Below are 24756 nucleotides of genomic sequence, written 5' to 3' on the forward strand. Positions count from 1 at the left end.
CAACTCAAGCAATCATTAACCGTATTCAGGGACACACATTTTGTGTAACTAGGTAACAATCTTTTGAATTAGTAAGATTTAAGGAATTATATTGCTTGGTATTATGTACATCATCCATCCATGCTAAATTGAATTATGGCAGCAAGTGTCCTTTTCAATGCAGACATTATTGATACAAATATTGATGTTCATTCTACTCCAAATCCTTATCATTGACTATAAGTCCCTCCACAATTTTTGTAACTTAGAAATCTCTTCTAGACCTACAACCTTGCTTTTAACTTTCGCTCATTCAACTCTGATCTTTTGTGCATTTCCCCTCTGTGCTTTTCCATCGACGACACAACCTGCAGCCATTACGAAACGACTTTATTGAACTCTCTCCTGAACCACCACGTGGTTTCATCTTTCCTCACTACCTTGAAAACTGTTTTCCCCTCCTCCTTGTGTTGTCATGCCTTGGGTGATTTTACGCTGTCAAAGAGGCTGTGTAAATACAAGTTGTCTTCATTTCACTTCATTAATGGTCTCCAAGTCTGTTTCCTCTCTACAGTTGTAAATATTTGGTCCAATTTATTCCAACAACCTTGATCAATTTCAGTTTCTTTTTTTTGTTGGCTAGCTGAAGATTGTAGAAAGGAGAAGTTGCTGGAAAAATCGGAGGGGAAAAAATAGAGCTAGAGTCACAAAAAATTTGCAACACGGGTCATTCAGTCCATCATTGTGCCAGCTTGGGGGAAAAAAATCACATTTTCCAGCTCTTGGTCTGTAACATTGTAGGTTATGGCACTATTAGTGCATCTCCAAATATTTTTTGAATCCAACTAGGATTTGTGCCCCTACCATTCTTTCAGACTGTGTTCCAGACTCCCTCTGGCTGGAAAAAAATTAGCCTCAACTTGCCTCTAATCCTTTTGTCAATTACTTTAAACTATTCCCTCTGGTTATTGACCTTTCTGCACAGGGAAATAGGTCATTCCTCTCCTCCCTACCTGGGCCCCTCATAATTTGCACACCACAATTAGATCAGCCTTCCCTTGCAAAGAAAACAACCCCAGCCTATCTAATCTTTCCTCATAGCTAAATTTTCCATTCCTGGCAGCATCCTCATAAATCTCTGATATACCCTATCTAGTGTAATCATATCCTGCCTGTAATGCAGTGACCAGCACTGTATGTCATAAACGTCATAATCTCGCTGTGGCTTAACTAGTGTTTTACACAGTCTTAGCAGAACTTCTCTGCTCTTGCGTACTATGACAAGGTTAATAAAGGAAAGTATCCCATATGCCTTCTTGACCACCGTGTCTACCTGTCAAGCCATATTCGGAGATAATCCGAATATTAATTTGTGTTTGTGTTTGCTTGAGTTCTTGTTTATACTGAACACACATGACTCTCAATCAGTTGTAAAAGAAAAATGTTTTGCCATTGAATTTCCCTCTCCCTCCTCCTCCCCAACCCCCCGATTTAAAAACCTGAATATTCGTGCCTCAGTTGCTTTCCATTTTGATTGTGTGAGATTGTCAGATCACAGAATCAGTGACTCATAATAGAAACTACATTAACTGGATTATTCTTTGTTAGAACTGAAAAGGGTCCTACTTTGTAAGCTCTCATCTATCTCTGTTCTTCCACACCTGCCCCCTGTTTAATAACCCCCAACACCAAAATAAAAGGCATGACACCCCACTTATGTGGCATTTTGCCAGTTTGATTGACATCACAGTCAATGGAAGCAAGCTGCTCTAAGTGATAGCTAGCTATTGACCCCTTGGCTTTCTTCTTGGCAAACAAATGCTCAACAGCATCAAATGGGGGTGGGGTGGGGAGAGACGGTGGGGTGGTGGTAACGTCACTGGACTAGTAATCCATAGGCCGAGGCTAATTTTCTAGGGACTTGGGTCAAATTCCACCGTGGCAGCTGGTGGAATTTAAATTCAATAAATTGGGAATATAAAGGCAGTCATAGGAATGGTAACCAAGACAACTATCGTCCATTGTTGTGAAAACCCATGTGGTTTACTAATGTCCTTTCGGGAAGGAAATCTTCCACCCTTTCCAAATCTGGACTACATGTGACTCTAGACCCACAGCAACTCTTAACAGCCCTCTGAAATAGCCTAGCAAGCCACTGAATTCAAGGGCAATTAAGGATGGGCAATAAATGCTGGCCTTACCAGTGATGCCCACAGCCCATGAATGAATAAAGAAAAAAAAATCTGATGCTGGTCACTAAAGTCAGCTCGTGGTGCCAAATGGAGGGTAATTTTTTTCAATATGTTTGGATCCAACATGATAACACCCCAAAAAATATTACTTTTGATATGTGCAATACATAAAGTACTGCCTTTTTTATTTCCCTTTATCTGCTTGAACTGATTCCTTTTTATTTAATTGATGATGAGAGACTCATAAAATAAAACAGGATTAATGTTCAGTTGCCCTGAAATAGAAAGCAAATAGTACAAAAATGAAAAGTCTATGTAGGTAAATTTGAATTGACAGTAGAATTTTAAGTATTTTTAGTAGAAAAATCATGTGACATCGTACAACAATAGCAAATAGCTTAGTGTATTGTAGGATTGGTTTACTGATGAAGATGTTGACAGACAACAAAAGGCGACATGCCAAAGGGTCAGTCCCATTAATGTAATAGTGAATTTGCAGTGTACCATGAAATACACTTGTTTTAATTTACCATTCTGTCTATAAAATATTTATTTTTGAACATTAGCTATCCAAAAAGACTTCCATGTAAAATGTCTAGAGATTGTGACAAATTAATTTTTGAATGTATTTCTGCTAATATAAATTTAAGTTATGACTGAACTAGAAGCATTTTCCCAGTAGCAACCTTGCGCACTATTCAGCTACATAGTCACATTATCATGGTCATAATCTTCAGGGCTGAGTTACTCAGCTTTATTGCTTGCTTGGAGACACAGCTCTGTCAGAGGGCTATGCTTTATTTGTATGTCACTTTACATGAACATAAATGTAATAATTGTATCAGCCATGTGAACAAACTGAAGAAACATTTAAGTACTGGAAGAATATTTGTCCCACTGTGTAGGTATTAATGGGTAGGTGCGAGGTGCAACTGAGAGAGAGATTTCATTTTAAAAAAAGTCCAAATTTCGTGGATATGTGTTGTACTTTTTAAGTTTTTTTTTTCAAGATGATTTGCAGATTCTCTCTCGAGCAGTTTACATGGAATTGATTTCAACTTTTATATTACATAAAATATAGAGTTCAGGAAGAGGCCATTCAGACAAACTAGTCTGTGCTGGTGTTTATACTATGACTCTCCCCTGATCCCATCTCTCTCAAATTAACCTTTCAGCATATCGATCTAATCCATTTTCTCTCGTGCTCATCCAGTTTCCTTTTGAAAGCATCCAGGCTATTTGCCTCAACTACTTGTGGTAGCAAGCTCAACATTCTGACTGCTCTTGAGTAAATGAATTTATCCTTATTTCTCTATTGGATTTATTAATAGTTATCTTGTGTTTGTGGTCCCTAGTTTTAGATTTTCCCACAAGAGAAAACATTTCCTCCATACCTGTTCTATCCAACCCATTTATAATTTTAAAGATCTCAATCAGGCCGGCTCTCGGTCTTCCTTCTAGTAAAGAAAATAAAACCTAACTTGTTCGATCTTTCTGAAAGCTGTAATCTCACTTCTGGTGCCATCCTTGTAAATCTTTTTTGTCTTTCTTCAGTGCATCTAATTCTCTATGTTGTATAGTGACCAGCACTGTGCACAATACTCATGTGTGGCCTGACCAGATTCCTATACAAGTATAACGTAACTTCATTACTTTTGACTTCTGTTTCCCTAGAAATAAATCCCAGCGCATTAACATTTTTAATTACTTTGTTGATCTATGATGCTTTTGAAGATTTGCCCACCTGTGTTCCTAGAAACCTTTGCTCTTCTACCCAAGTCAGTTTCTTACTTTTCTAAAGTTTAGGTCATATTTCTATTTTCCAGTCAAAATACATCACTTTGAATTTGTGTTCAAGCTCGTTTACCACTTCACTGTCCAGTCTGTAAGTTTTATAATGCTGTTTATATTATGTTGCATTCTTGCTCACTGTTAGCTATATCCGCAGTTTGGTATCACTGCAAAGTTTGATGCTGAGTTACTTGTTCCCAAGTGCAAATTATTAATATTAGGAGAGGTGACCAAAAGCTTGATCAAAGAGGGTAGGTTTTAAGAAACCTCTTCAAGGAGGAGAGAGGCAAATATCTAGTGAGGAAATTCTAGAGCTTGGGGCCTAGGCATTCTGAACATGTATTAGGAATGTAACAGCAATACCCTTACTCTTGCCCTGGTTTCCATCAGCTAACTCAGCACACATTGTGGAATGAGCACAGGACATTCCTAGTCACCGTGGCTCTGCCACTTAATGGCTAAATTTATTTATCTAGTAGGAAGTAGAACAGATGCACATTTATTATCCAGAACACATTGCCTTATTCTTAAGTCTTTGACTGATTTCACACGTACAACTGTCAGTCAACATCAACTTCATGACCGCCCTTTGCAGCAGTTCTGTTTTATGTGACTAGAGTTGCCAACTCTGGACATATTCCTGGAGGTTCCATTACATGCCATGCCAATCTGCCATGCCCTCATCCATTTGAAATGGCTTTTCCCTCCTCCCCCCCTCCCAATCTTCCAACAGATTTTTCATTCAGTGCAAATAATTCAGAATATTTTAATTTTTTCAACCCATTGTTTGTGTAGTTTGGTAACAAGCTCTTATTTTCTTAGGTTTGAACACTGAAGGACTGTATCGTGTAAGTGGAAACAGGACTGATCAAGATAATATTCAAAGACAGTTTGATCAAGGTAACATTTAGTATCATTGTTTCCAAATTATAAAGATGAAACATTTTTCCTCCAATAGTATTGACATTATTTTGCAACTACCAGGGTTCAAAATACATTGGGGTGGCGGGCGAATTCTCTCTTGAAAGCCCCCAAAAATGCTGGGAAAATTCAATCACAGGATGACCAATGAGAGAAAAGTCACCTTCATATGTGGAAGTGACAGAATCTGTGAGGAGTTGTTCCAATGACGGGCTGTTTCTCTCCCATGCTTGCCTGCTGACAGGCTAAGTTGCAGCTCATCAGCCTGAGCAGAGGCAGTGGGAGGGGCTGCGAGGGTAAGAGCTATTTTAAAATGGGTTAGGCTGGTTTAAAGGAATACTCAGCTAACTTGGGAGCCAGGAAAGTGTCAAGTCACTGAGGTAATGACTTTCTTGCAAATGAATATGGAGTCTTTAGCTTAAGGCTGCATATGTTCAAAAGCCACTGTAGGAGGAAAAATGTAGCAGATGCTATTACAAGGATTACTCTGTTAAATGGGTAATTTAATACAGAACATAGGAAATAGGAGCTGGAGTAGGCCATTTGGCCTTTCGAGCCTGTCCTGCCATTCAACTAGATCACGGCTGATCTTCCATCTCAATTCCATTTTGCTGTACTATCCTCATATCCCTTGACATCTTTAGTATCTAGAAGTCTATCAATCTTTATCTTGAACATACTCAATCATGGAGCTTACACAGCCCTCTGAGTAGAGAATTCCAAAGATTCACCATCCCCTGAGTGAAGAAGTTCCTCTTCATCTCAGTTCTCAATGGCCTATCTCTTATTCTAGTGGGTTCTAGACCCCACTCCCCCACCCACCCCCCCAGGCGAAATATCCTTCCTGTGTCTACCCTGTTGAGCCCTGTAAGAATTTTATATGCTTGAATGAGATCACCCCTCATTCTTCTAAAATCTAGAGAATTTGGGCCCAGTTTCCCCAAACAACAATCCTGCCATCCCAAGGATTGGTTTAGTGAATGTTTGTTGCACTCTCTCTCTGGCAAATATATCCTTCTTTGAGTAAGGAGACCAAAACTGTGCACACTACTCCAGCTATGGTTTCACCAAGGCTCTAACAGTTGCAGCAAGACTCCTTTAGTCCTGTACTCAAATTCTTTTGCAATAAAGGCCAACATACCATTTGTCTTCCTAATTGCTTGCTGCACCTGCATGTTAGCTTTCAGTGACTTATGAAGAAGGACAACCAGGTCCCCATCTGCCATGTTCTTGCCCACTCACTTAGCCTGTCTGAATTCCTTTGAAACCTCTTTGTATCCACCTCACAACTCGCACTTACCTAGTTTTGTGTCATCAGCAAATATTACATTTGGTCCCCAGATGCAAATTCTTGAAGAGAGATTGTGAACCCAAGTACTGATCCTTACAGTACCCCATAAATCACAGCTTGCCAAACTGAGAATGAATCATTTATGAATGAACCCTCTTTTTTTTCCTGTCCTTTAACGTATTCTCAATCAATGGCAGGATATTACTCCCAGTACCATGTTTTCTAATTTAGCTTTCGAACCTGTGTGGGACCGTATCAAAAGCCTTCTGAAAATCCAGATACACCAGACCTGCTTTTACGCACCCCCCCCCCCCCCCAACACACCACCACCACCGCCAACCCTCCTCCTCCCTACATTTATCTATTCTGCTAGTTAAATCCTTTAAAAACTCCAACGGTTTCTCAAACATCTTTCCTTTTTATAAATCCATGTTGATTCTGCCCAATCCCACCATTATTTAAAAGCAAAATACTGCGGATGCTGGAAATCTGAAACAAAAACAAAAATTGCTGGAAAAACTCAGTAGGTCTGGCAGCATCTGTAGAGAGAAAGATAGTTAACGTTTTGAGTCCGTATGACTTTTCTTTAGAACCCACCATTATTTTCAAGTGTCTGGTTATCACATTCTTTATAATAGATTATAGCATTTCCCTCCTACTCTCAGGCTAACAGGTCTGCAGTTCCCTGTTTTCTCTCTCTCTCCTTCCTTAAATGGTGGGATTATATTTGCTACCTTCCAATCTGCAGGAACCATTCCAGAATCTGTAGAATTTTGGAAGATGATTGCCAACACAACTACCTCTACAGCCATCTTTCAACATTCTGGGATGTAGATAATCAGGTCCAGCTAATTTATCAACCTTCAGTCCCATTAGTTTCTCCAGTACACTTTTTTACTATTAATTTCTTTCAGTTCCTCATTCTCATTAGCCCCTTGGTTCAAAAGTATTCCTGGGAGGATTTTTGTATCTTCCGCCATGAAGACAGACACACAATATTTGTTTAACTTCTCTACTGTTTTCATCTTCCCCATTATAAATTCTCCTGCATTTGTCTGTCGCCCGCCCACATTTGCCTTTGCTAATCTTTTCCTTTTTACATAACGACAAAAGTCTTTACAGTCCATTTTTAAGTTTCTTGCTAGTTTACTTTCATATTCTGTTCTCTCTTTCAGTTTCTTGGTACTGCTTTGCTGATTTTAAAAATGCTTTCAATCCTGAGGCTTACTACTTTTTTGGCAACTTTCTAAGCCTCTTCCTTTGATCTAATACAATCTCTAACTTGTTATCCATGGTTGGATCACCTTGTCTGGTAGGATTTTGTGGCTCAAAGGAATGTAAATTTGTTGTAAGCAGTGTATTACTTGTCTACTGTTGGACCTTTTAATGTAGCTTCTTAGTCTACCACAGCCAATTTGCCCCTCATACCATTGTAGTTTCCTTTGTTTAGATTGTGACTCCAGACCCACAACAATGTGGTTGACTCTAAAATGCCCTCTGAACAAAGCCAATTAGGGATGGCAATAAATGCTGGGCTAGCCAGCGACGTCCACGTCCTACGAATGAATAACATTTTTTTTAAAAAATTAAGACCCTAATCTGGGATTGAACTTCATCACTTTCAAACTTAATGTAAAATTCCATCATGTTACGATCACTTTTCCTTGGAGGTTCCTTTACAAAGAAATTATTAATTAGCCTTTTCTCATTGAATAATACTAGATCTAAAGTAGCCCATTCTCTGGTTGATTCCTCAACATACTGTTTTAGAAAACCATCTTGTATACATTCCAGGAATTCATCCTCTACAGCATTAGTGCTAAATAGGTTTTCCCAATCTTATGTGGATTGAAGTCCCCCATGATTACTGCATTAACCTTATTATGTGCACCTCTAATTTCCTGATTTAGACAATGCCTACTACTATTCTTTGGCCTATGAAAAACTCATCAGTGTTTGTTGCCCTTGTTGCTTCTTAGCTCCACCTAAACTGATTCTACATCTTGATCTTCTGAAGAAGAAATATTTGTATTTGTCTATCATGTCTCAAAGCACTTCATATACTGTAAATTATTTGAGTGCAGTAACTGTTAGAGACAACCATGCAACCATTTTGCATATAGTAAGATCCCAAACAGTAATGAATGACTTGCGTTTTTTTTATAATCCTTTTTATGACTCTAGGAAATGTCAAAATGCTTTACAGTCAATGAAATACTTTGGATATGTAGTCATTGATGTGAAGAAGTAAATGATCAATTAATTTAGGGGAGTTTAGGACTAGGGAGCATAATTTAAAAATTAAGACCATATCTGTCAAGAATGAAATTAGCAATCAGTTCTCCACACAAAGAGTGATAGAAGTTTGGAACACTTCCGCAAACAGTAATTGATGCTAGATCAGTATCAATGCTATATCAATTGTTAAATTTAAATCTGAGATTGAGCACTGAGATACAGTAAAAAGGACAATAGCTGCCCGGTTTAAAATCTTCCAATTTTGTGCCCATGCAGTGAAAATGCATTAGCTGTGACACCACGAGCCCGTGGAAGGTTTGAGGCTATCAAGCAGCCTTAGAAAGCATAGAACAAGATATTTTCTAAATGGTGAAAAGCTAGAAACAGTGGAGGCCTGTGGAGATTTGGGGTCCAGGTACATGGATCATTAAAATGTCATGAATAGATACAGAAAATAAGCAAAAAAGCTAATGGAATTTTGGCCTTTACATCTAGAGAACTGGAATACAAGGGATAGAAGTCATACTTCAACTGTACAAAACTCTGGCTAGGCCACATCAAGATACTGTGATCAGTTCTGGGCACCACACCGTAGGAATGGCAAATCGGCCTTGGAAGAAATGTAGCATGGATTTACCAGAATGATACCTGGACTCCTAAAGGTTTAATCATACAAGGATTTATTCCATTGAATTTAGAAGATTAAGGGATGATTTGATTGAAGTTTACAAGATATTAATAGGAACAAGTTAAGGTAGACAAAAATAAACTCTTTCTGCTGGTTCAGGAATTCAGGGCTCTGATCGTAGTCAAAAGATTAGAGCTAGGCTTTTCAGGAGTGAAGTTAGAAAATTACTTTTCATACACTGATTAGAAGTTTGGAAATCTCTTCTGTAAATGGCAATTGATGCTGGATAAATTATTAATTTTAAATCTGAGATTGATTTTATTAACCAAAAGTTTTAAAGGACATGGGGCAGTGGAGTTAGACTGCAGATCAGCATCATCTCATTGATGGCGGAGCTTGCTGGAGGGGCTAAATGGCCTCCCCTTGTTCCTGGATTTCTAACCATAACTAATTAATATTGCCACCTTCAGTTTCACTGAGCGTTTACAGCGTTGGATCAATTTGTTTGTTTTCAGTTCAGTCATTGAAGCTCAAGGGAACAAGAAAAAAATTACAGACATTCCCCCTTTAGAGTGCATTCTAAGAACGTGTTTTTGTTTTACAGCAGTTCTAAAAGTAGAGAGCTTTCCTGACTAGCACTGGCAGCCATGACCTTCATTTTTACTTTTTAGCACTGTTACCACTCATGCATATAGAACTGGTCAGTCATTGCTAGGCATCAGTCAAAAAGAATGCCAATACTGTGTTCAGCGAAGACACTAGTTCGAAGGAAGATTGTGCAATTATTTTCATTCATTTAACATTTTATTTAACATTCATAGAAAATTGTGCATCTCACTCTGCTGAAGTGTAAATGCTCTAAATAAAATTAATGTTAATGGTGTCTAAGCAACAGTCTACTTGAACTCCCTTGGTCGCTAAGAGGAAACCCATTAATTTAGAGGTTAAGCTTAATGTGCTTAGTTGTCTTGAAAGGTGATCGTGTGGTTGATATTACTAATTCCATGAACTTGGCTGAATCTACTGTGCATTCTATTAGGAAAAACAAAGATAAGATAAAGATCAGTGGTCAAAATGTAATTCCTTCACTTGCCTCAAGGTTATAATATCTGTACAGTCATTTGATGGAGAGAATGAAGCACTTGAGTTGAAGATCAATCCCAGTGGCAAATTCCTTTGAGCACAGCTATAATTCGGGAGAAAGCAAAGAGTCTCTTTGAGAAGTTGAAATTAAAAAAGGGTGAAGCAGCCTCAAATGAATCTTTTAAAGCAAGTTAAGCCTGCTTTGAGTGTTTCAAGAAGAGGGCAAATTTAAATAACCTGAAGTCTACTGGTGAGGGAGCAAGTGCTGACTCAAGTATCGTGGATGTATACCTGCAACTTTAAAGGCTATTACGGGAGGAGAGAGGATGTTAATCCTGTCAACTTTTCAATGTTGATTAGACAGTTCTTTAAAAAAATATTCCTGAAGAGAGCTTGCTTTTCTGCAGAAGAAGCACATGCTCCTGTGAAAAATAGGCTAACAATTCTTCTCAGGCCCATTGCTGAGGGAGATATTAGCTTGAAACCTGTGCTTGTGTGGTACAGTGAAAATCCTATTATATGGTATTCTAACAAGAAGGCAAGCAGAAAGATTTTTGAAGATTGGTTTGCTTGCTTCTGCCATGCTGTTGAAAATTATTGCAAATCTAAGAACATTGCCCCTAAAGCATTCCCACTTCTAGACAATGCCCTGATCATCCTGTAAATTTCATTGATTTGTCTGATAACATTAGGGTTGAATATCTCCCAAAGAATGCTATGGATTTAATCCAGTCTACAGGATTAAGATACCATTTCTATATTTGAGGCTTATTATTTAAAGAAAGGCATAAGCTCAACTGATTTGTGAAATTGATGGAGAGAATAATCTAACAGTTTGACTTTATGCATGCCATTAAGTTCATTGGGATGAAGTCCAACCATCAACAATTAAATGCAGTTTGGCACAAGATTTAGCCAGAATGTCTTCATGATTTTCATGGGTTTATCCTGAGTGAAAGTGCAGTTAATATAAATGAGATTGCTGACCTTTCACATGACATGAGTTTTGATGAAGTTTTTTCTATTCGTTCATGGGATGCGGGAGTATTTATTGTCCATCCCTAATTGCCCTTGTCCATAGGGCATTTTAAGAGTTGGCCACATTGCTGTGGCTCTGGAATTACATGTCAACCAGACCAGGTAAGGAAGGCAGATTTCCTTCCCTTAAAGGACATTAGTGAACGGAGTGGGCTTTTACGACAATCGGCAATGACTTCATGGGCATCATCAGACTTTTAATTCCAGATTTTTATTGAATTCAAATTTCACCACCTGCCATGGTGGGATTTGAACTAGGTCCCCAGAGCATTACCCTGGATCTCTGAAATACTATGCCATTGCCTCCCTCAGTTGATGCAGGTGATATGGAGGAGCTGTTGGAATCTCACAATGACGATCTAATGGAGTTGGAGAAGATGAAAGCAAGTTTGGGGGAGGATGATGATAAAGATAATAAAGAAACAGAAGTAACTTGTGAAATTACAGAAGAAATTAAGGAAGTTATTCCGTTTAGCTTAAGAAATGAAGCCTATCATTCAAGATATGGACCTCATGGTAAATCACAGTTCCAGTGACTTGGATAAATACATTCAATGTTACAAAGCAATCTACAGTGAAAGGCAGAAGTTTGTCTTGGAGACCAAGATGGACTAGTTTTTCAAGTAAAGTCTTGAGCTGACTTTCCATCAGCTCTACCCTATCAGCATTTCCGGTTACCGCTACTGGGTCAGATAGCAACAAGTCTTTTACAGACTCACTCAACTAATCTTCAGTCTCCTCCATGCAGTACTTTGTTTTTATTGCCATTTAATGTCCATCCCCATTTATTCTTTATCTGTTTGTGTTTAACTAACATAGATTGAAACCCTTTTTTTGTATTAATTTTAAAAATCACAGGCCTGGAAACTTAACCCAACCTTTATTACATGCTTTCTTACAGGCAAGTGATTGTCATTCAGCATGCCATTTTTCGGAGACATGCTAGGAGTGCTAAACGAAGGATAGCTGTAAAATAGTTTTTAGGCGCTGCAGATAATTGTTTCACCATGAGTAGGTTAACATTAAATGTTAGTTGTAAATGTTACACCTGATTGTAAACTTAAAACATAGCACATTAAAACAAGGCAAGGGTTTCAACCTGATGGCAGAACTGTAATGTAAGCAAAGAATCAGTTTGATTTTGGACATTGTATTGCTGGAACTAACACTGTGGACCACTAAGAGCAGGAGAATTCCTGTTCAGGATTTATTCCTCAGCTGACATCTCCAAAATAGATTAAGTGGCCTATGATCACATTGCTCATTGTGCTATTTCTCTGTGCAAATGGCTATAATGATCTTTGACCTGACCCCCAAGTCTTTGGTAGGATTCGACTAGGGACCAATAACATTTTGTTTAAAGTAGAAAAACCTTGAGATTTGAGACTTTTGCTAATAAAGTAAAGCCACAAGATGTAATGGGTTTTCAACAAACAAAAATAAACTTTACTATACAAGGTCAGAAAGATAAAACAAGTTACAATATATATCTTATATTCTATCATCCAGGGTTAGTATGAGGTACATATGAATCAACAGGCAAACTGCGGTCGAACACACCACACTGCACAATAAATGACATGCGACCAAATCAGATTCCACATTTCTCAACAACTCACCCAGATGTCAGTAACACTCAGTCAGCCAATCTCACTGAAACTGTCTCTCTCATGAGGGATTCCAGTCTTCACCTTCGAAGATCTCACCTTGGAAATCTCTCCAAAGGTCACTCCAACTTGGCCGGCTTCAACAACAGGCCACCTCGCAGGGTTTTGGTCTTGTCTCCTGAGATTCAGTTCCCTTGGATTCCTGAATACTCACTCAAGCACCAACTCACAAGCACAACTTCAGCTCTTTGGCTGTGTCAAGCAAAACACCATTGCTCCAAAAGGCTCCCTTTGCCTCGACATGGAGTCACCAACCTTTGGCTGCCTTCTCGGGATCTTCAGGGCTTCGCTTGAGCTCTCTTCAATTACCAAACTCAAATGGCATCAACAATGGCCCACCTCACAGGGTTTCAATCTCGCCATCCACGATTCCGTTCCCCTGGATTCCCGAATATGCACTCAGGAACAGCAAATTGCAGTGCAGGGACAACTTCAGATCATCGGTCATGCCGAGCAAAGCACTACTACTTCAAAGGAGTATCAGCCCATAGCACCTTCAGCTGCCTTCTTCACTTAGAAATCTGCTCTCCGTAGTTCTTTTCCTGTTTGGAGCCTCTCTTTAGGCTCCTCTCTTTCTCCTTCACTTAACCGAGACCTGTTTCTGTTGCCTGTCTCTGTACCTTACCTGGGAATTCCTTTTGGGACATCTTCCGGTCCCTTCTCCCCTTTGTGGGGCCTCTCCCTGCCCCCTGTCTTTCATGGCGCTTTGCACCCAGTCACCTGACCCGGGTTTTCGTGCCGTTTTCCTTTTATTCCTTTAAGCGCAGGCACACTGGATCTGTCCTGGGCCCAAAGAACTTAGAGATGCAAATGGCTCATGTGCAGCCCACTCCCGACCTGCCCAGAAAGCCTGAGGTCTTTCGGGAGGTGAAGTTGCTGACCTCTGCTCCTCAACGAGATAAGAATAGTTTTCAAACATGACCTTCTTGGCAACGATAGCCATGTTTCAAAATTATTCCCTTGCCTCTGATGCACTTTTGAGCATTTGAGGGTTTGAAAGGTGCTACATGAAAACGATTTTTCTTTCTAGAGGTTCTTAATGGATGTAACCCAATTCTGCAACACCGAATTCAGTGATTGTATACTGAAAGTAAAATCATAGAAACCCATAGCATAGAAGGAGGCCATTCAGCCTATGTCTGTGCCAGGGAAAGAATTATCTGGCTTAATCTCACTTTTCAGCTCTTAGGATAGAATCGTGCCTGATTTGTTCTAAGTTCAGTAGCGAGTGTGAAGAAAGATGTTCTACCTGCCAGTCGCAATGGCAGATTTTCCAGCCTCATAAATTATGCAGTCACGGGAAATACGCCGGATCGCTGGCAGTCAGCCTCTGATTTGTCCGCCGCACTGTTACCTAACTGTTTCTTCACTCTGGGTGCCATATTTAAACTGCAGCCGCGTGCACAATTCTCAATACACCAAGATTGCTCCGGTGTACACATGGCCCCAAAAGCCAAGAAGAGTGCAGCCCCCGATTCAGTGATTCATCCCTGGGGCGCCTTTTGATTGCAATGGAGGCCCACCGTGATGTTCTCAACCCCCACTGTAGCCACAGGAGGCCCATCAAGCTCACCACTCCGGCTTGGGAGGTGGTGGCAGAGGTGGTCAGTGCCAACGCTGCACACAAGAGGTAGACCATTCAGTGCTGAAAAGGATGCATGTCTCATCTGTGCCACCAGGCCAAGTCAACCATCTCATCAATCTCAACTTAACCACTCACAAGCCCATCATACATTCACTGGCATCTCACACTCACTGTCAGCTCAAGGGGCATCACCATTCACTCTCGCACCTCCATCAGGCCTCATCTCCTCTGGCGATCACCTCCTCATCCCATCTGTGGCTCCACTCAGCACAAGCACACGCCTGGCATCCTTTTCATTTGGCCTGGCTTGCACCTTGCTCGCTCTCTCCCCACCTGTCTTTATGCAGGGCAAGATAGCGCTCAATCAATGCGAGAGGTCCCAAACCTGGGATGGAGTGCTGGACATCAAGGTCCTCACTCCGTTTAAGAGTTGTGAGTTGGAGCTGGCCGGAGAGGATGTGGACTGTTCCTGTGGCGAAGGTGCGGTTGGCAGCAAGCATCCATGTGAGAATGCTGCACCAGATTATCCCCCTCTCAACACTATTGAGTGTACTGTTCTGTGTGTAACGTGGCTGCCAAGCACTAATAATCTCCACTTTCTCTCCTAGGTACACCCGCCATGTCACCCTCGGACAACCTTGACCCTAACCCCAGCGCCAAAAGCACCTCGGATGAGGTGCACCTCGGATGAGGACCCTGAGGGCAGCATCATTGGAAGACCTGTCAAGGCACCCATGCACACCCTCCTCCAGCACAGCGAAACACACCACGGTGGGACCTACATGTAGAGCAGCCACAGGATTGCAACCTGGTGAGCGCAGCAAGCGTTCTGTTCCACAGCAGGCAGAGGCAGGCTATCCAAGGTCACTGGCACTCGGAGGACTGCTGGAGGCAAGGAATCTTCTGAGTCTGAGTCAGATGATGAGCCTCTGGACTCCGGTCCTCAATCAGTTGTTGGAGCTGCAAAGACTATCACTGGAACGTCAGGAAGAGGTGCACTCCTCAGATTGCAAGGGATGTTGGAGGAGTCTGTCCGCCTTCAGTCTGAGTTGGAAGCGCCGGCATACCAACGCACCAAGGCCAACATTGATAGGATGGTGGCCACCATGGGGACCTTGGTCCAGGACATTGGTCCTGTACTGCTGTGGGGGCTGAACTCCATTGCTGATCCATAGTTGGCCTCCAACAGTGTCAATACGAGAGGTGTGTGGGGCAGTTCAAACTCTCTCCAGCTTCCCCTTCTCATGGAGTCAGCCTGGGGCCATCAGCCACCCATAGGGAGGAGGACCAACCAGCAGTTTGACACCCTGGGGCCATCACCCAGGTGACCCGGGGACGTCTGGCCAATCCAAATCCCTCCCTTCCTGTGACCCCATCACCTCCACAAGCCGAGGAGAGTGCACCTGGCTGACAGCGGATACCAAAAGCAGGCCAGGGCCCACCAGATCTTGGCCCTCCAGAGGACGCCTGCCAAAGTCATCACAGACAACAAGGCATACCAGTCAGCAGGCTGCCTCCACCTCCACTATGGATGCCAGGGGAGCACCAAGAGGTAGCGGCCAGGTTAGGAAATTTAAGATGTAACTCTTTTAGAGTTAAAACAATTAAACTAAATTAACAAAATAAGTTTAAGATGTAACTCTTTCGATTGCAAACACGTTTCCATCTGTTTTCAGATGAAGTTACATTGTTTCATAGTTTGCCATTGTGAGATTTGAACTCTTGATACTCTTTTTGAGTAAACCTGTTTCCATCTGTTTCAGATGAAGTTACATTGTTTCATAGTTTGCCATTGTGAGATTTGAACTCTTGATCTTGGGGTTACAAACCCAGTACCATAACCACTTGGCTATTTAGGCCAAGCTCTTAAAATTTCTTCAGAATGAAGGGTAATTCCATGATACCATGCTTGCTGTAACTCTTTTGAGTACAAACCCGTTTCCATCTGTTTCAGATGAAGTTACATTGTTTCATAGTTTGCCATCGTGAGATTTGAACTCTTGATCTTGGGGTTACAAACCCAGTACCATAACCACAACGTGGGCACAGGTGTTAATCGTAATGTTGACTATTGTAAATAAACTCCCAAGAATGGCTCCTTGTTATGATGAGCAGTGTTTATTCATTCACATGTGAAACCTTGGTTCCTACACAAGATAAAGGCAAGTGTCTCAGTCCAGGGCCTCTTTCCTGTGAAGTGTGTAACCTTCAGAGCAAAGTGATGGTTTGGCTTCGCACTCACTGGACACAGTAGTGATGCCAGCATCTTGATGGTGCTCGTCATTGCTGCCGCAATATCTTGGGCAGGCGTCTTTCTGTGTGCTCTCAGCACCTTTGAGGTGGGGCTGGCCCATCAGCATCTGTGCCCAGTGGCGGTATGGTCCTGATGGGACAGATGCTGAAGGCTGACAAAGGATCAGGTGCATTTAAAGTTGGACAGTCACAGGGTCATGATATGACCCTGATCACAGAGTGCAAGCGAGCTGCCCTCAGCCAGACAAGAGTCAGACATTCACAGAGGTAATGTGAAGATCTATGGAGTGTCCTGACTGCATATCATCATCATCCTCCTGGAATCTTGTGATTTATTAGGGTGTTTGCTGCACCTCCGTGACATGAGCCTGAGAAACTGGGCAGTAGATGTGCTCCATGTCCTCATGGTGCCAAATCCTGCAGAGTATGTGCACTGCCATCAGCCACACAGGAGTCAAACATTCACAGCTGCAAAGTGAGAATGGCAGGACTGACCTCGCTGCATCTTGTCACCATGGTCCACAAATTGTGCGGCTATTAGGGCCTCACTAGCGTGCCTGCCTCGCCTGGCCAGTGTTATGGCCTCATCGCTGTCACCTTGCCTTTGAGAACCTCATCTCCCTCATCCCTTCAACATCATCCTCGTCGGAGGAGACGTGCCGCTCTTCCATCTCAAGTCCTCCCCCATCTTGCACCGCCAGGTTGTGTTACATGCAGCAAGCTATGATGATGCGCAACACCCTCTGGGGACTGTTTTGCAGTGCTCCATCAGACCTGTTGAGGCACCAGAACCTTGTTTTCAATATACCTATCATTTGCTCCACCAAAGTCTGGGCTGCGGCATGAGCCTCATGTTGGAAGTTTGAGGCAGCTGCATGCGTGTCATAAGCCTCATCCTCTGTGGGTAGCCCTTGTCCCTGAGGAGTCGACCCTGCAGCCTCTGTGGACTCTGGAAGATGTCAGGAGTCTGAGACCTGCTTAGTATGTAAGAGTCATAGACGCTCATTGGGACTCATGTGCAGACCTATAAGATGCCTTTGTGGTGGCCGCAGACCAGCTGGACACTCAGCAAGTGGAAGTCCTTGCGGTTAAAGTAATTGACTGCATATTGCCATGAGATGTAAGCGCCATGTGAGTGCAGCCAATGGCACCCTGCACCTGTAGAAAACCCCGAGATCGCTGCAAATCCCTGCGTTCTTGCTTCCTGGCTTGCCTGACCCCGTCACAACGCACAAAGACCTGTGCCTTGGAGAAGTTGGTGCCTGTGACCTGGATGTACTTGAGGGTGGAGGCTTGCGAAATCTCTCACAGGAAGGAGCCACTGGTGTAAAAATTGAGCCCATGGTCACTTTTATGGCCACTAGCAGTGGATGCACTCCATGTCCTCGTGGCACCAAATCCGGCAGTAGGTGGCATCAATCAGTTTCTAGATATGCGCAGTTTTGGCGACACTGGTTCTCCGTCATCTGCAGGAATGACAAGCACCGTCCATAGACCCTGGGTTGAGCAACGACTTGTGGATCTTCAGCTGTGTGAGCAGTGGGCTCTGCCACACCATCTTGAGGGTGTTGCTCCTCCCATTGGTGAACCAGGCACTGCAAGGCTGCATTGTTAGATTGACCCATGAGGGATGCTGATTCACACCTTAATAAAGACATTGCAAGGGGCTGTGATCACGTCTACCAGTGACTGTGCCGTGGCCACTTACCTCAACTCACCCACCAACTCCACACCACGCCCCCTGGGTATGTGCTTGTGTCCTTCCTTCAGTCTGTGCTGCCTTGCCCCCTTCCGGCCCCACCTGCACTGGAGCTCTTGCCCTGGCACTGCACTGAAAGTCAGCCAGGGAAAAAGTGACTTGTCTGTACCCACCCCCCACAACCCTCCCCTCTTCCTTGATGTCCTACGTGTGATCCTCACGAGCACTGCGCAAGGCTGTGTGTGCTCACTTCTGAGTTCCCTCGAAGTTCAGCCCGTAAGATGCATGCCTTTTAAAGGCAGTCATAAATCATGCCGTTCTGAAATCACGCCGACGTGGTGGGATAATGAGATGCAAGCGCGGCCCGCCAGTGACGGGCAAAGCGGATGATTGCAAACTGTCTTCACCACATCGTGAAACTGATTTTTGGCCTTATTGTCACGCCCGCCATGACCCTCGCTGCCAACGGGAGCGGAAAATTTTGGCCTTAGTCTTATCACACTTCAAGTACATATACAAATGTTATTTAAATGCAATGAGGGTTTCTGTTTCTAGCATCTTTTGAAGCAAAGAGTTCCACACCTGCAGCACCCTATGGTGACCAAAGTTTGTCCTCAATTTCCTTCTAATCCTTCCACCAATTACTGTAAATCCACGTTCCCTGGTTATTGACTTCTTCGCTAAGGTGAATAGATCCTTCCTATCCATTCTATCTGGGACCCTTGTAATTTTTTGCACCTCAGTTAAATCTGTTGGCTATTCTGTTCCAATTCCAGCCTATCCAATCCTTCCTCATAGCTAAAATTCTACACACTAAAAGTTTTTTGGATTTATAAAGCCTCTTTCACATCCTCATGATGTCCCAAGTTGTTTCACAACCAATTAAGTACCTTTTTAAAAAAAATGTAATGATTGTTGTCATATAAAAAGCGCAACAGCCAATTTGCGCATAGTAAGGTCCCACAAATAGCAATGAGATAATGGCCATGTGTTCTGTTTGTGTTGTTGGTTGAGGGATGATAGATGTTATTTAGGGTATTATGGAATAACTTGCCTGCTCCTCTTCTAATAATATCTTGGGATCGTCTACATCAACCTGATAGCACCAATGGAGCCAAGTTCTAATGTATCATTTGAAAGATGGTATTTTTGTGGGAGTTTGTCTTTATTATTATAAGAGCATCAATAACCAAATGGAAATCCCCCCAGAATCATTTTTATGAAATTTCTCCTTCATGTCGGTTGAAGCCAAGTTATGCTATAGGTGGCTCTGCCAGTGTGAGAAAAAGATTGACATGGTAGGAAAAAGCATGGTTGTTACGAAAGCTTCTGCCTCTCACTTCAATCTCAGCCTCCACCTGAGGGGAAAAAAGGATCTAGCTATGTTTTGAGATGGGGCAAAAAATGTTAATACAAGTGTTTCATTTTCAAAAAAAAATTACTTGCAGTGCAGAAGGTAGGCTGGCAAAGTGTGTTAATTTTCAACTGCCACATTTTTTGGGGGGGCCCCTCTTATCTTCGGAAATATCAGCACAAATGCAAACTAGAAAAGAAATAGGTTATGTTTTTCATGATTCCTTTAAATTTATACTAAACATAGTGATACAAGGGGATCTGATTAATTTAGGTTTGTTTTGGCTTGCTTTCAGTTAGACATTATATACAGAGATTTAGAAATGCAGAGATTTAGTTTTAAACAGCAATATCAGGAAAAATCTATAAATACAGAATGTCTGCATTCAAAGTTTTATGCAGAATTCAAGACTTAGATTTTATAGTAAGAAATGCCATATGATTCACACCCAAAGTTTATAGTTACGTTCTTAGCCATGATAATTAAATTGGTGACCTGGTGACTTTATTGGGATGGTGATAAATATTTTTAAATTTAAAAAACTGTATGGCTAAGTAAATAATAACAGCTTTCATATGCTTTTGTTCATTAACTTGGATACATTTGTTGTTGAAAAACACAGTTGGGTGTGAGAACCTTAGAGCATTGTCATTTGCCCCTCTGCCTTCATTAGAGTTTCTGTGTATTTTGTTCAAACTAGCCTGTAAATCATAGATCTTCCTTAAATGGTGGTTTCTCAGGAAAAATGATGAGACAACAGAAACTTTGTTTACCAACAGGCCAATTTATTTAAATGCTTTTCATTGTACTTCAGATTTTGTAGAGCTACAAAGAATTTGGCTGATATAGCATTTATGGAACTAAAGGGAAACTTTGCAGATAGCTGTTTGCATTTGTTTCCCCCATAGAAGGCACCTCTGTATAATGAAAGTGATAATTTCTATCTATTTATGTTACTTCATTCTATCTTTTAGATCACAACATTGATCTCGTGGCAATGGATGTGACTGTCAATGCAGTGGCAGGAGCTCTTAAGGCTTTCTTTTCTGATCTACCTGATCCACTTATTCCCTACAATCTACATTCAGAGCTATTGGAAGCAGCTAGTAAGTAACATGAGATTTGATTATTCTTTTAAGTATATGCTGCTAAGACATTAAGGAAATTCAGCTGTTGGTTACTGAGAAGTTCCTTGTTCAGTATTGATTATATTTATGATGCATGATATTTCAAACAATGATTTTGAAGGTAAATTTTATATTTAATAAAATGTAATCAAAGCTAATTTTGAACATTGATCATTGGTGTTATTGAATACTGTTGCTGAGTATCTGTTCAAACCCTTCTCATAGGTTAATTCGTCTCCTCTGCCCACCTTTAGAAATATGCCTGCTGTCGGTAGGCCCAGATGGCATGAATCTAATGTTTTCTATCCTTTATTAGTACTTTGTAACACCTGAGGAAATACAAGAATTGACTTTCTTTTATTCATTCATGGGATGTGGGCGTCGTTGGCTAGGCCAGGGTTTATTGCCCATCCCTAATTGCCCTTGAGAAGGTGGTGGTGAGCTGCTGCCTTGAAACGCTGTGATGTAGGTACACCCACAGTGCTGTTAGGAGGGAGTTCCAGGATTTTTGACCCAGCTGCAGCGAAGGAATAGTGCTTTAGTTTGAAGTCAGGGTGGTGAGTGGCTTGGAGGGGACCTTCCAGGTGGTGATGTTCCTATGTGTCTGTTGCCCTTGTCCTTCTAAGTGGTAGAGGTCATGGGCTTGCAGTACATTTTATAGATGATACACACTGCTGCCATAGTGCGTCCTTGGTGGAGGGAGCGAATGGTTGTGGATGGGGTGCCAATCAACATGGCTGCTTTGTCCTAGATTGTGTCAAGCTTCTTGAGTGTTCTTGGAGCTGCACTCATCCAGGCAAGTGGATGTTTCACATTCCTGACCTGTGCCTTGTAGATGTTGGACAGGTTTTGGGGTGTCAGGAAGTGAATTAATCGCTGCAGGATTCTTAGCCTCTGACCTGCTCTTGTAGCCACAGTATTTACATGGCTAGTCTAGTTCAGTTTCTGGTCAATGGTAACCCGCCCCCCACTAGGATGTTGATAGTGGCAGATTCAGCAAGGGTAATGCTATTGAATGTCATGGGACAATGATGAGATTCTCTCTTGTTGGAGATGGTCATCGCCTGGCACTTGAGTGGCACGACCGTTACTTGCCACTTGTCAGTTCAATCCTGGATATTGTCCAAGTCTTGCTGCATTTGGACATGGACTACTTCAGTAGCTGAAGATCACAAATGGAGCTGAACATTGTGCAATCGTCAGGGAGCATCCCCACTTCTGACCTTATGCTGGAAGGAAGGTCATTGATGAAGCAGCTGAGGATGGTTGGGCCTGGAGCACTACCCTGATGAACTCCTGCAGTGATATCCTGGAAGTGAGAGGATTGACCTCCAACAACCACAGCCATCTTCCTTTGTGCTAGGTATGACTCCAGCCAGTGGAGAGTTTTCCCTCTGATTCCCATTGACTCCAGTTCTGCCAGGACCATACTCAGTCAAATGCTGCCTTGATGTTAAGGGCAGTCACTCTCATCTCGAGTTCAGCCCTTTTGTCTATGTTTGAACCAATGAGGGCAGGAGCTGAGTGATCCTGACGCAACCCAAACTGTGTGTCAGTGAGCAGGTTATTGCTAAGCAAGTGGCGCTTGATAGCACTGTTGAAGACCCCTTCCATCACTTCACTGATGATCGAGGGTAAAATGATGGGCTGGTAATTGGCTGGTTTGGATTTGTCCTGCTTTTTGTTCAGGACATACGTGGGCAATTTTCCATATTGCTGGGTAGATGCCAGTATTGTAGGTGTACTGGAACAACTTGGCTAGGGGCGCAGCAAGTTCTGCAGCATGAGTCTTTAGTAGTATAGCTGGAATATTGTCAAGGCCCTTGGAGTGAATTGGATTAGCTGAAGACTAGTATCTGGCATGTGATGCTGGGGGGGCTCGGAGAGGCTGAGATGGATCATCCACTTGGCACTTCTGGCTGAAGATTGTTGCAAATGCTTCAGCCTTACCTTTTGCACTGTGCTTGGCCCCCCCCATCATTGAGGTTGGGGATATTTGTGGAGCTTCCTCCTCCAGCGAGTTGTTTAATTGTCCACCACTATTCACAACTAGATGTGGCAGGACTGCAGAGCTTAGATCTGATCCATTGGTTGTGGAATCACTTAGCTCTGTCTGTCACTTGCTGCTTATGTTGTCTGGCACGCAAGGTAGTCCTGTGTTGTAACTTCACCAGGCTGACACCTCATTTTTAGGTATGCCTCGTGCTGCTCATGGCATGTCCTCCTTTCCTCCTCCCTCCTTCACTCCTCATTGAACCAGCGTTAATCCCTGGCTTGATAAGGTAATGGGAGAGTGGGGGATATACTGGGCCATGAGGCTACAGACTCTGGTTGAATACAGTTCTGCTGTTTGCCCAGTCTTGAGTTATCATTTCTGTTTGAAATCTATTGCATTTAGCATGGTGGTAGTGCCACACAATACAATGGAGGATATCATTGATGTGAAGACAGAATTTTGTCTCCACAGTGACTGTGGTGGTCATCCAACGGCAGGCAAGTTGCGAGGAAGAAGTATGTTTTTCCCCCTGGTTGGTCCCCATACCAGCTACCACAACCCAGTTTAGTAGTCCTTTAGGACTTGGCCAGCTCGATCTGTACTGAGCCACTCTTGGTGATGGACATTGATTCCCCCATCCAGATTATGTTCTGCACCCTTGCTACCCTCAGTGCTTCCTCCAAGTGATGTTCAACATGGAGGAGTACTCTATGGTACATACATACGCTACATGATAATCAGCAGGAGGTTTTCTTGCCCAGATTTGACCTGGTGTCATGAGACATCATGGGGTCCAGAGTTGATGTTGAGGAAACATGAGATGGTGGTGGTGGTGGTGTCTGGGACATTATCTGTAAGGCATGATTCCATGAGTATGACTCAACTTGACTAGTCTGTGAGACAGCTGTCCCAATTTTGGCACAAGCCCCCATGCTCATGAGTTTGCCATTGTTGTTTCCGGTGCCTATGTCGATGCTGGCTAGCCCCATCTGGTTTCATTCCTTATCGACTTGCTTAGGCCATTAAAGAGTTGCATGTAGGCCAGGCTAGGTAAGGATAATAGATTTCCAGAGTGAACCAGATGGGTTTTTACGACAATCAACAGTGATTTCATGGTCAGCATGCCGTGGTGGGATTCAGACCTCAGTCCCCAGAGCATTACCCGAGATCTCTGAATTACAAGTCCAGTGACAATACCACTACGTGCACCACCTATAATTTTTTATTTACTATCTGCCTCTTCCTGTGTGGGAAGAATTTGAGATTGCTCTTTTCCTCCTTCCACCACTGTGAATGTTTGAATAATGAGAATCTTAGCTTATAGTGGTGGGTTAAGAATGCTAGAAAATATGCCAGCCAGGAAAGTAAACCAATTTCAATTGCACAGGTATGGGTGAACAGTTATTTAGATAGAATACCAAACACTTCTAACTTTAACGTGGCAGGACCTGATCATGACCTTGATATCAGTTTCAACGTTAATGTAAATTGTGAGAAAACTTAGTCCTTTTTGTTTGCAGTGCATTTTTTAAAGTTCTTACGTTGGACCCACTTCGCTGTGGAAATGGTAGGGCAGTAAATGAAGGACAAATTGAGGACAGGGGACAAGAAAAAGGAATTAGGAACTTCTGTGCTCTTATATCAATTCTCTCAAAAACCGAGCTTAAAGAATTAAACTGACAATTTTGGATTATGTGCTTTATTAATATGTAATAACAGGTCTATTTTTCAACATACACTAAAGCCCCGCCATTCGTGGGGTTACGTTACCGCGATACCTCATGAACAGCAAAATCATGAACAATAAATATTCTTTACCATGGGGCTGAATTAAATAACTTCCAGCCATGCGAGGGCAGCATTGGTTTGGGCAGTTACTCTACTCTAAACTGTGGTGCAGTACCTGTATCCGAC

At 42.3% G+C, this 24756-nt stretch overlaps 1 protein-coding gene across 2 annotated transcripts in view; it reads left to right on the forward strand.

The window, feature by feature from the left end:
* The window catches only part of arhgap5 (Rho GTPase activating protein 5), an 80931-nt gene that overhangs the window by 32295 nt on the left and 23880 nt on the right, over positions 1-24756 (forward strand). For both annotated transcript variants that reach the window (XM_041214422.1, XM_041214421.1), the window contains 2 exons: positions 4785-4862; positions 20694-20825. In XM_041214422.1, the coding sequence (XP_041070356.1) occupies positions 4785-4862; positions 20694-20825 (210 nt within the window). The remainder of the gene's footprint in view (positions 1-4784; positions 4863-20693; positions 20826-24756) is intronic.

This window comes from Carcharodon carcharias, chromosome 20 (assembly GCF_017639515.1).
Source record: "Carcharodon carcharias isolate sCarCar2 chromosome 20, sCarCar2.pri, whole genome shotgun sequence".
Lineage (NCBI taxonomy): Eukaryota > Metazoa > Chordata > Chondrichthyes > Lamniformes > Lamnidae > Carcharodon > Carcharodon carcharias.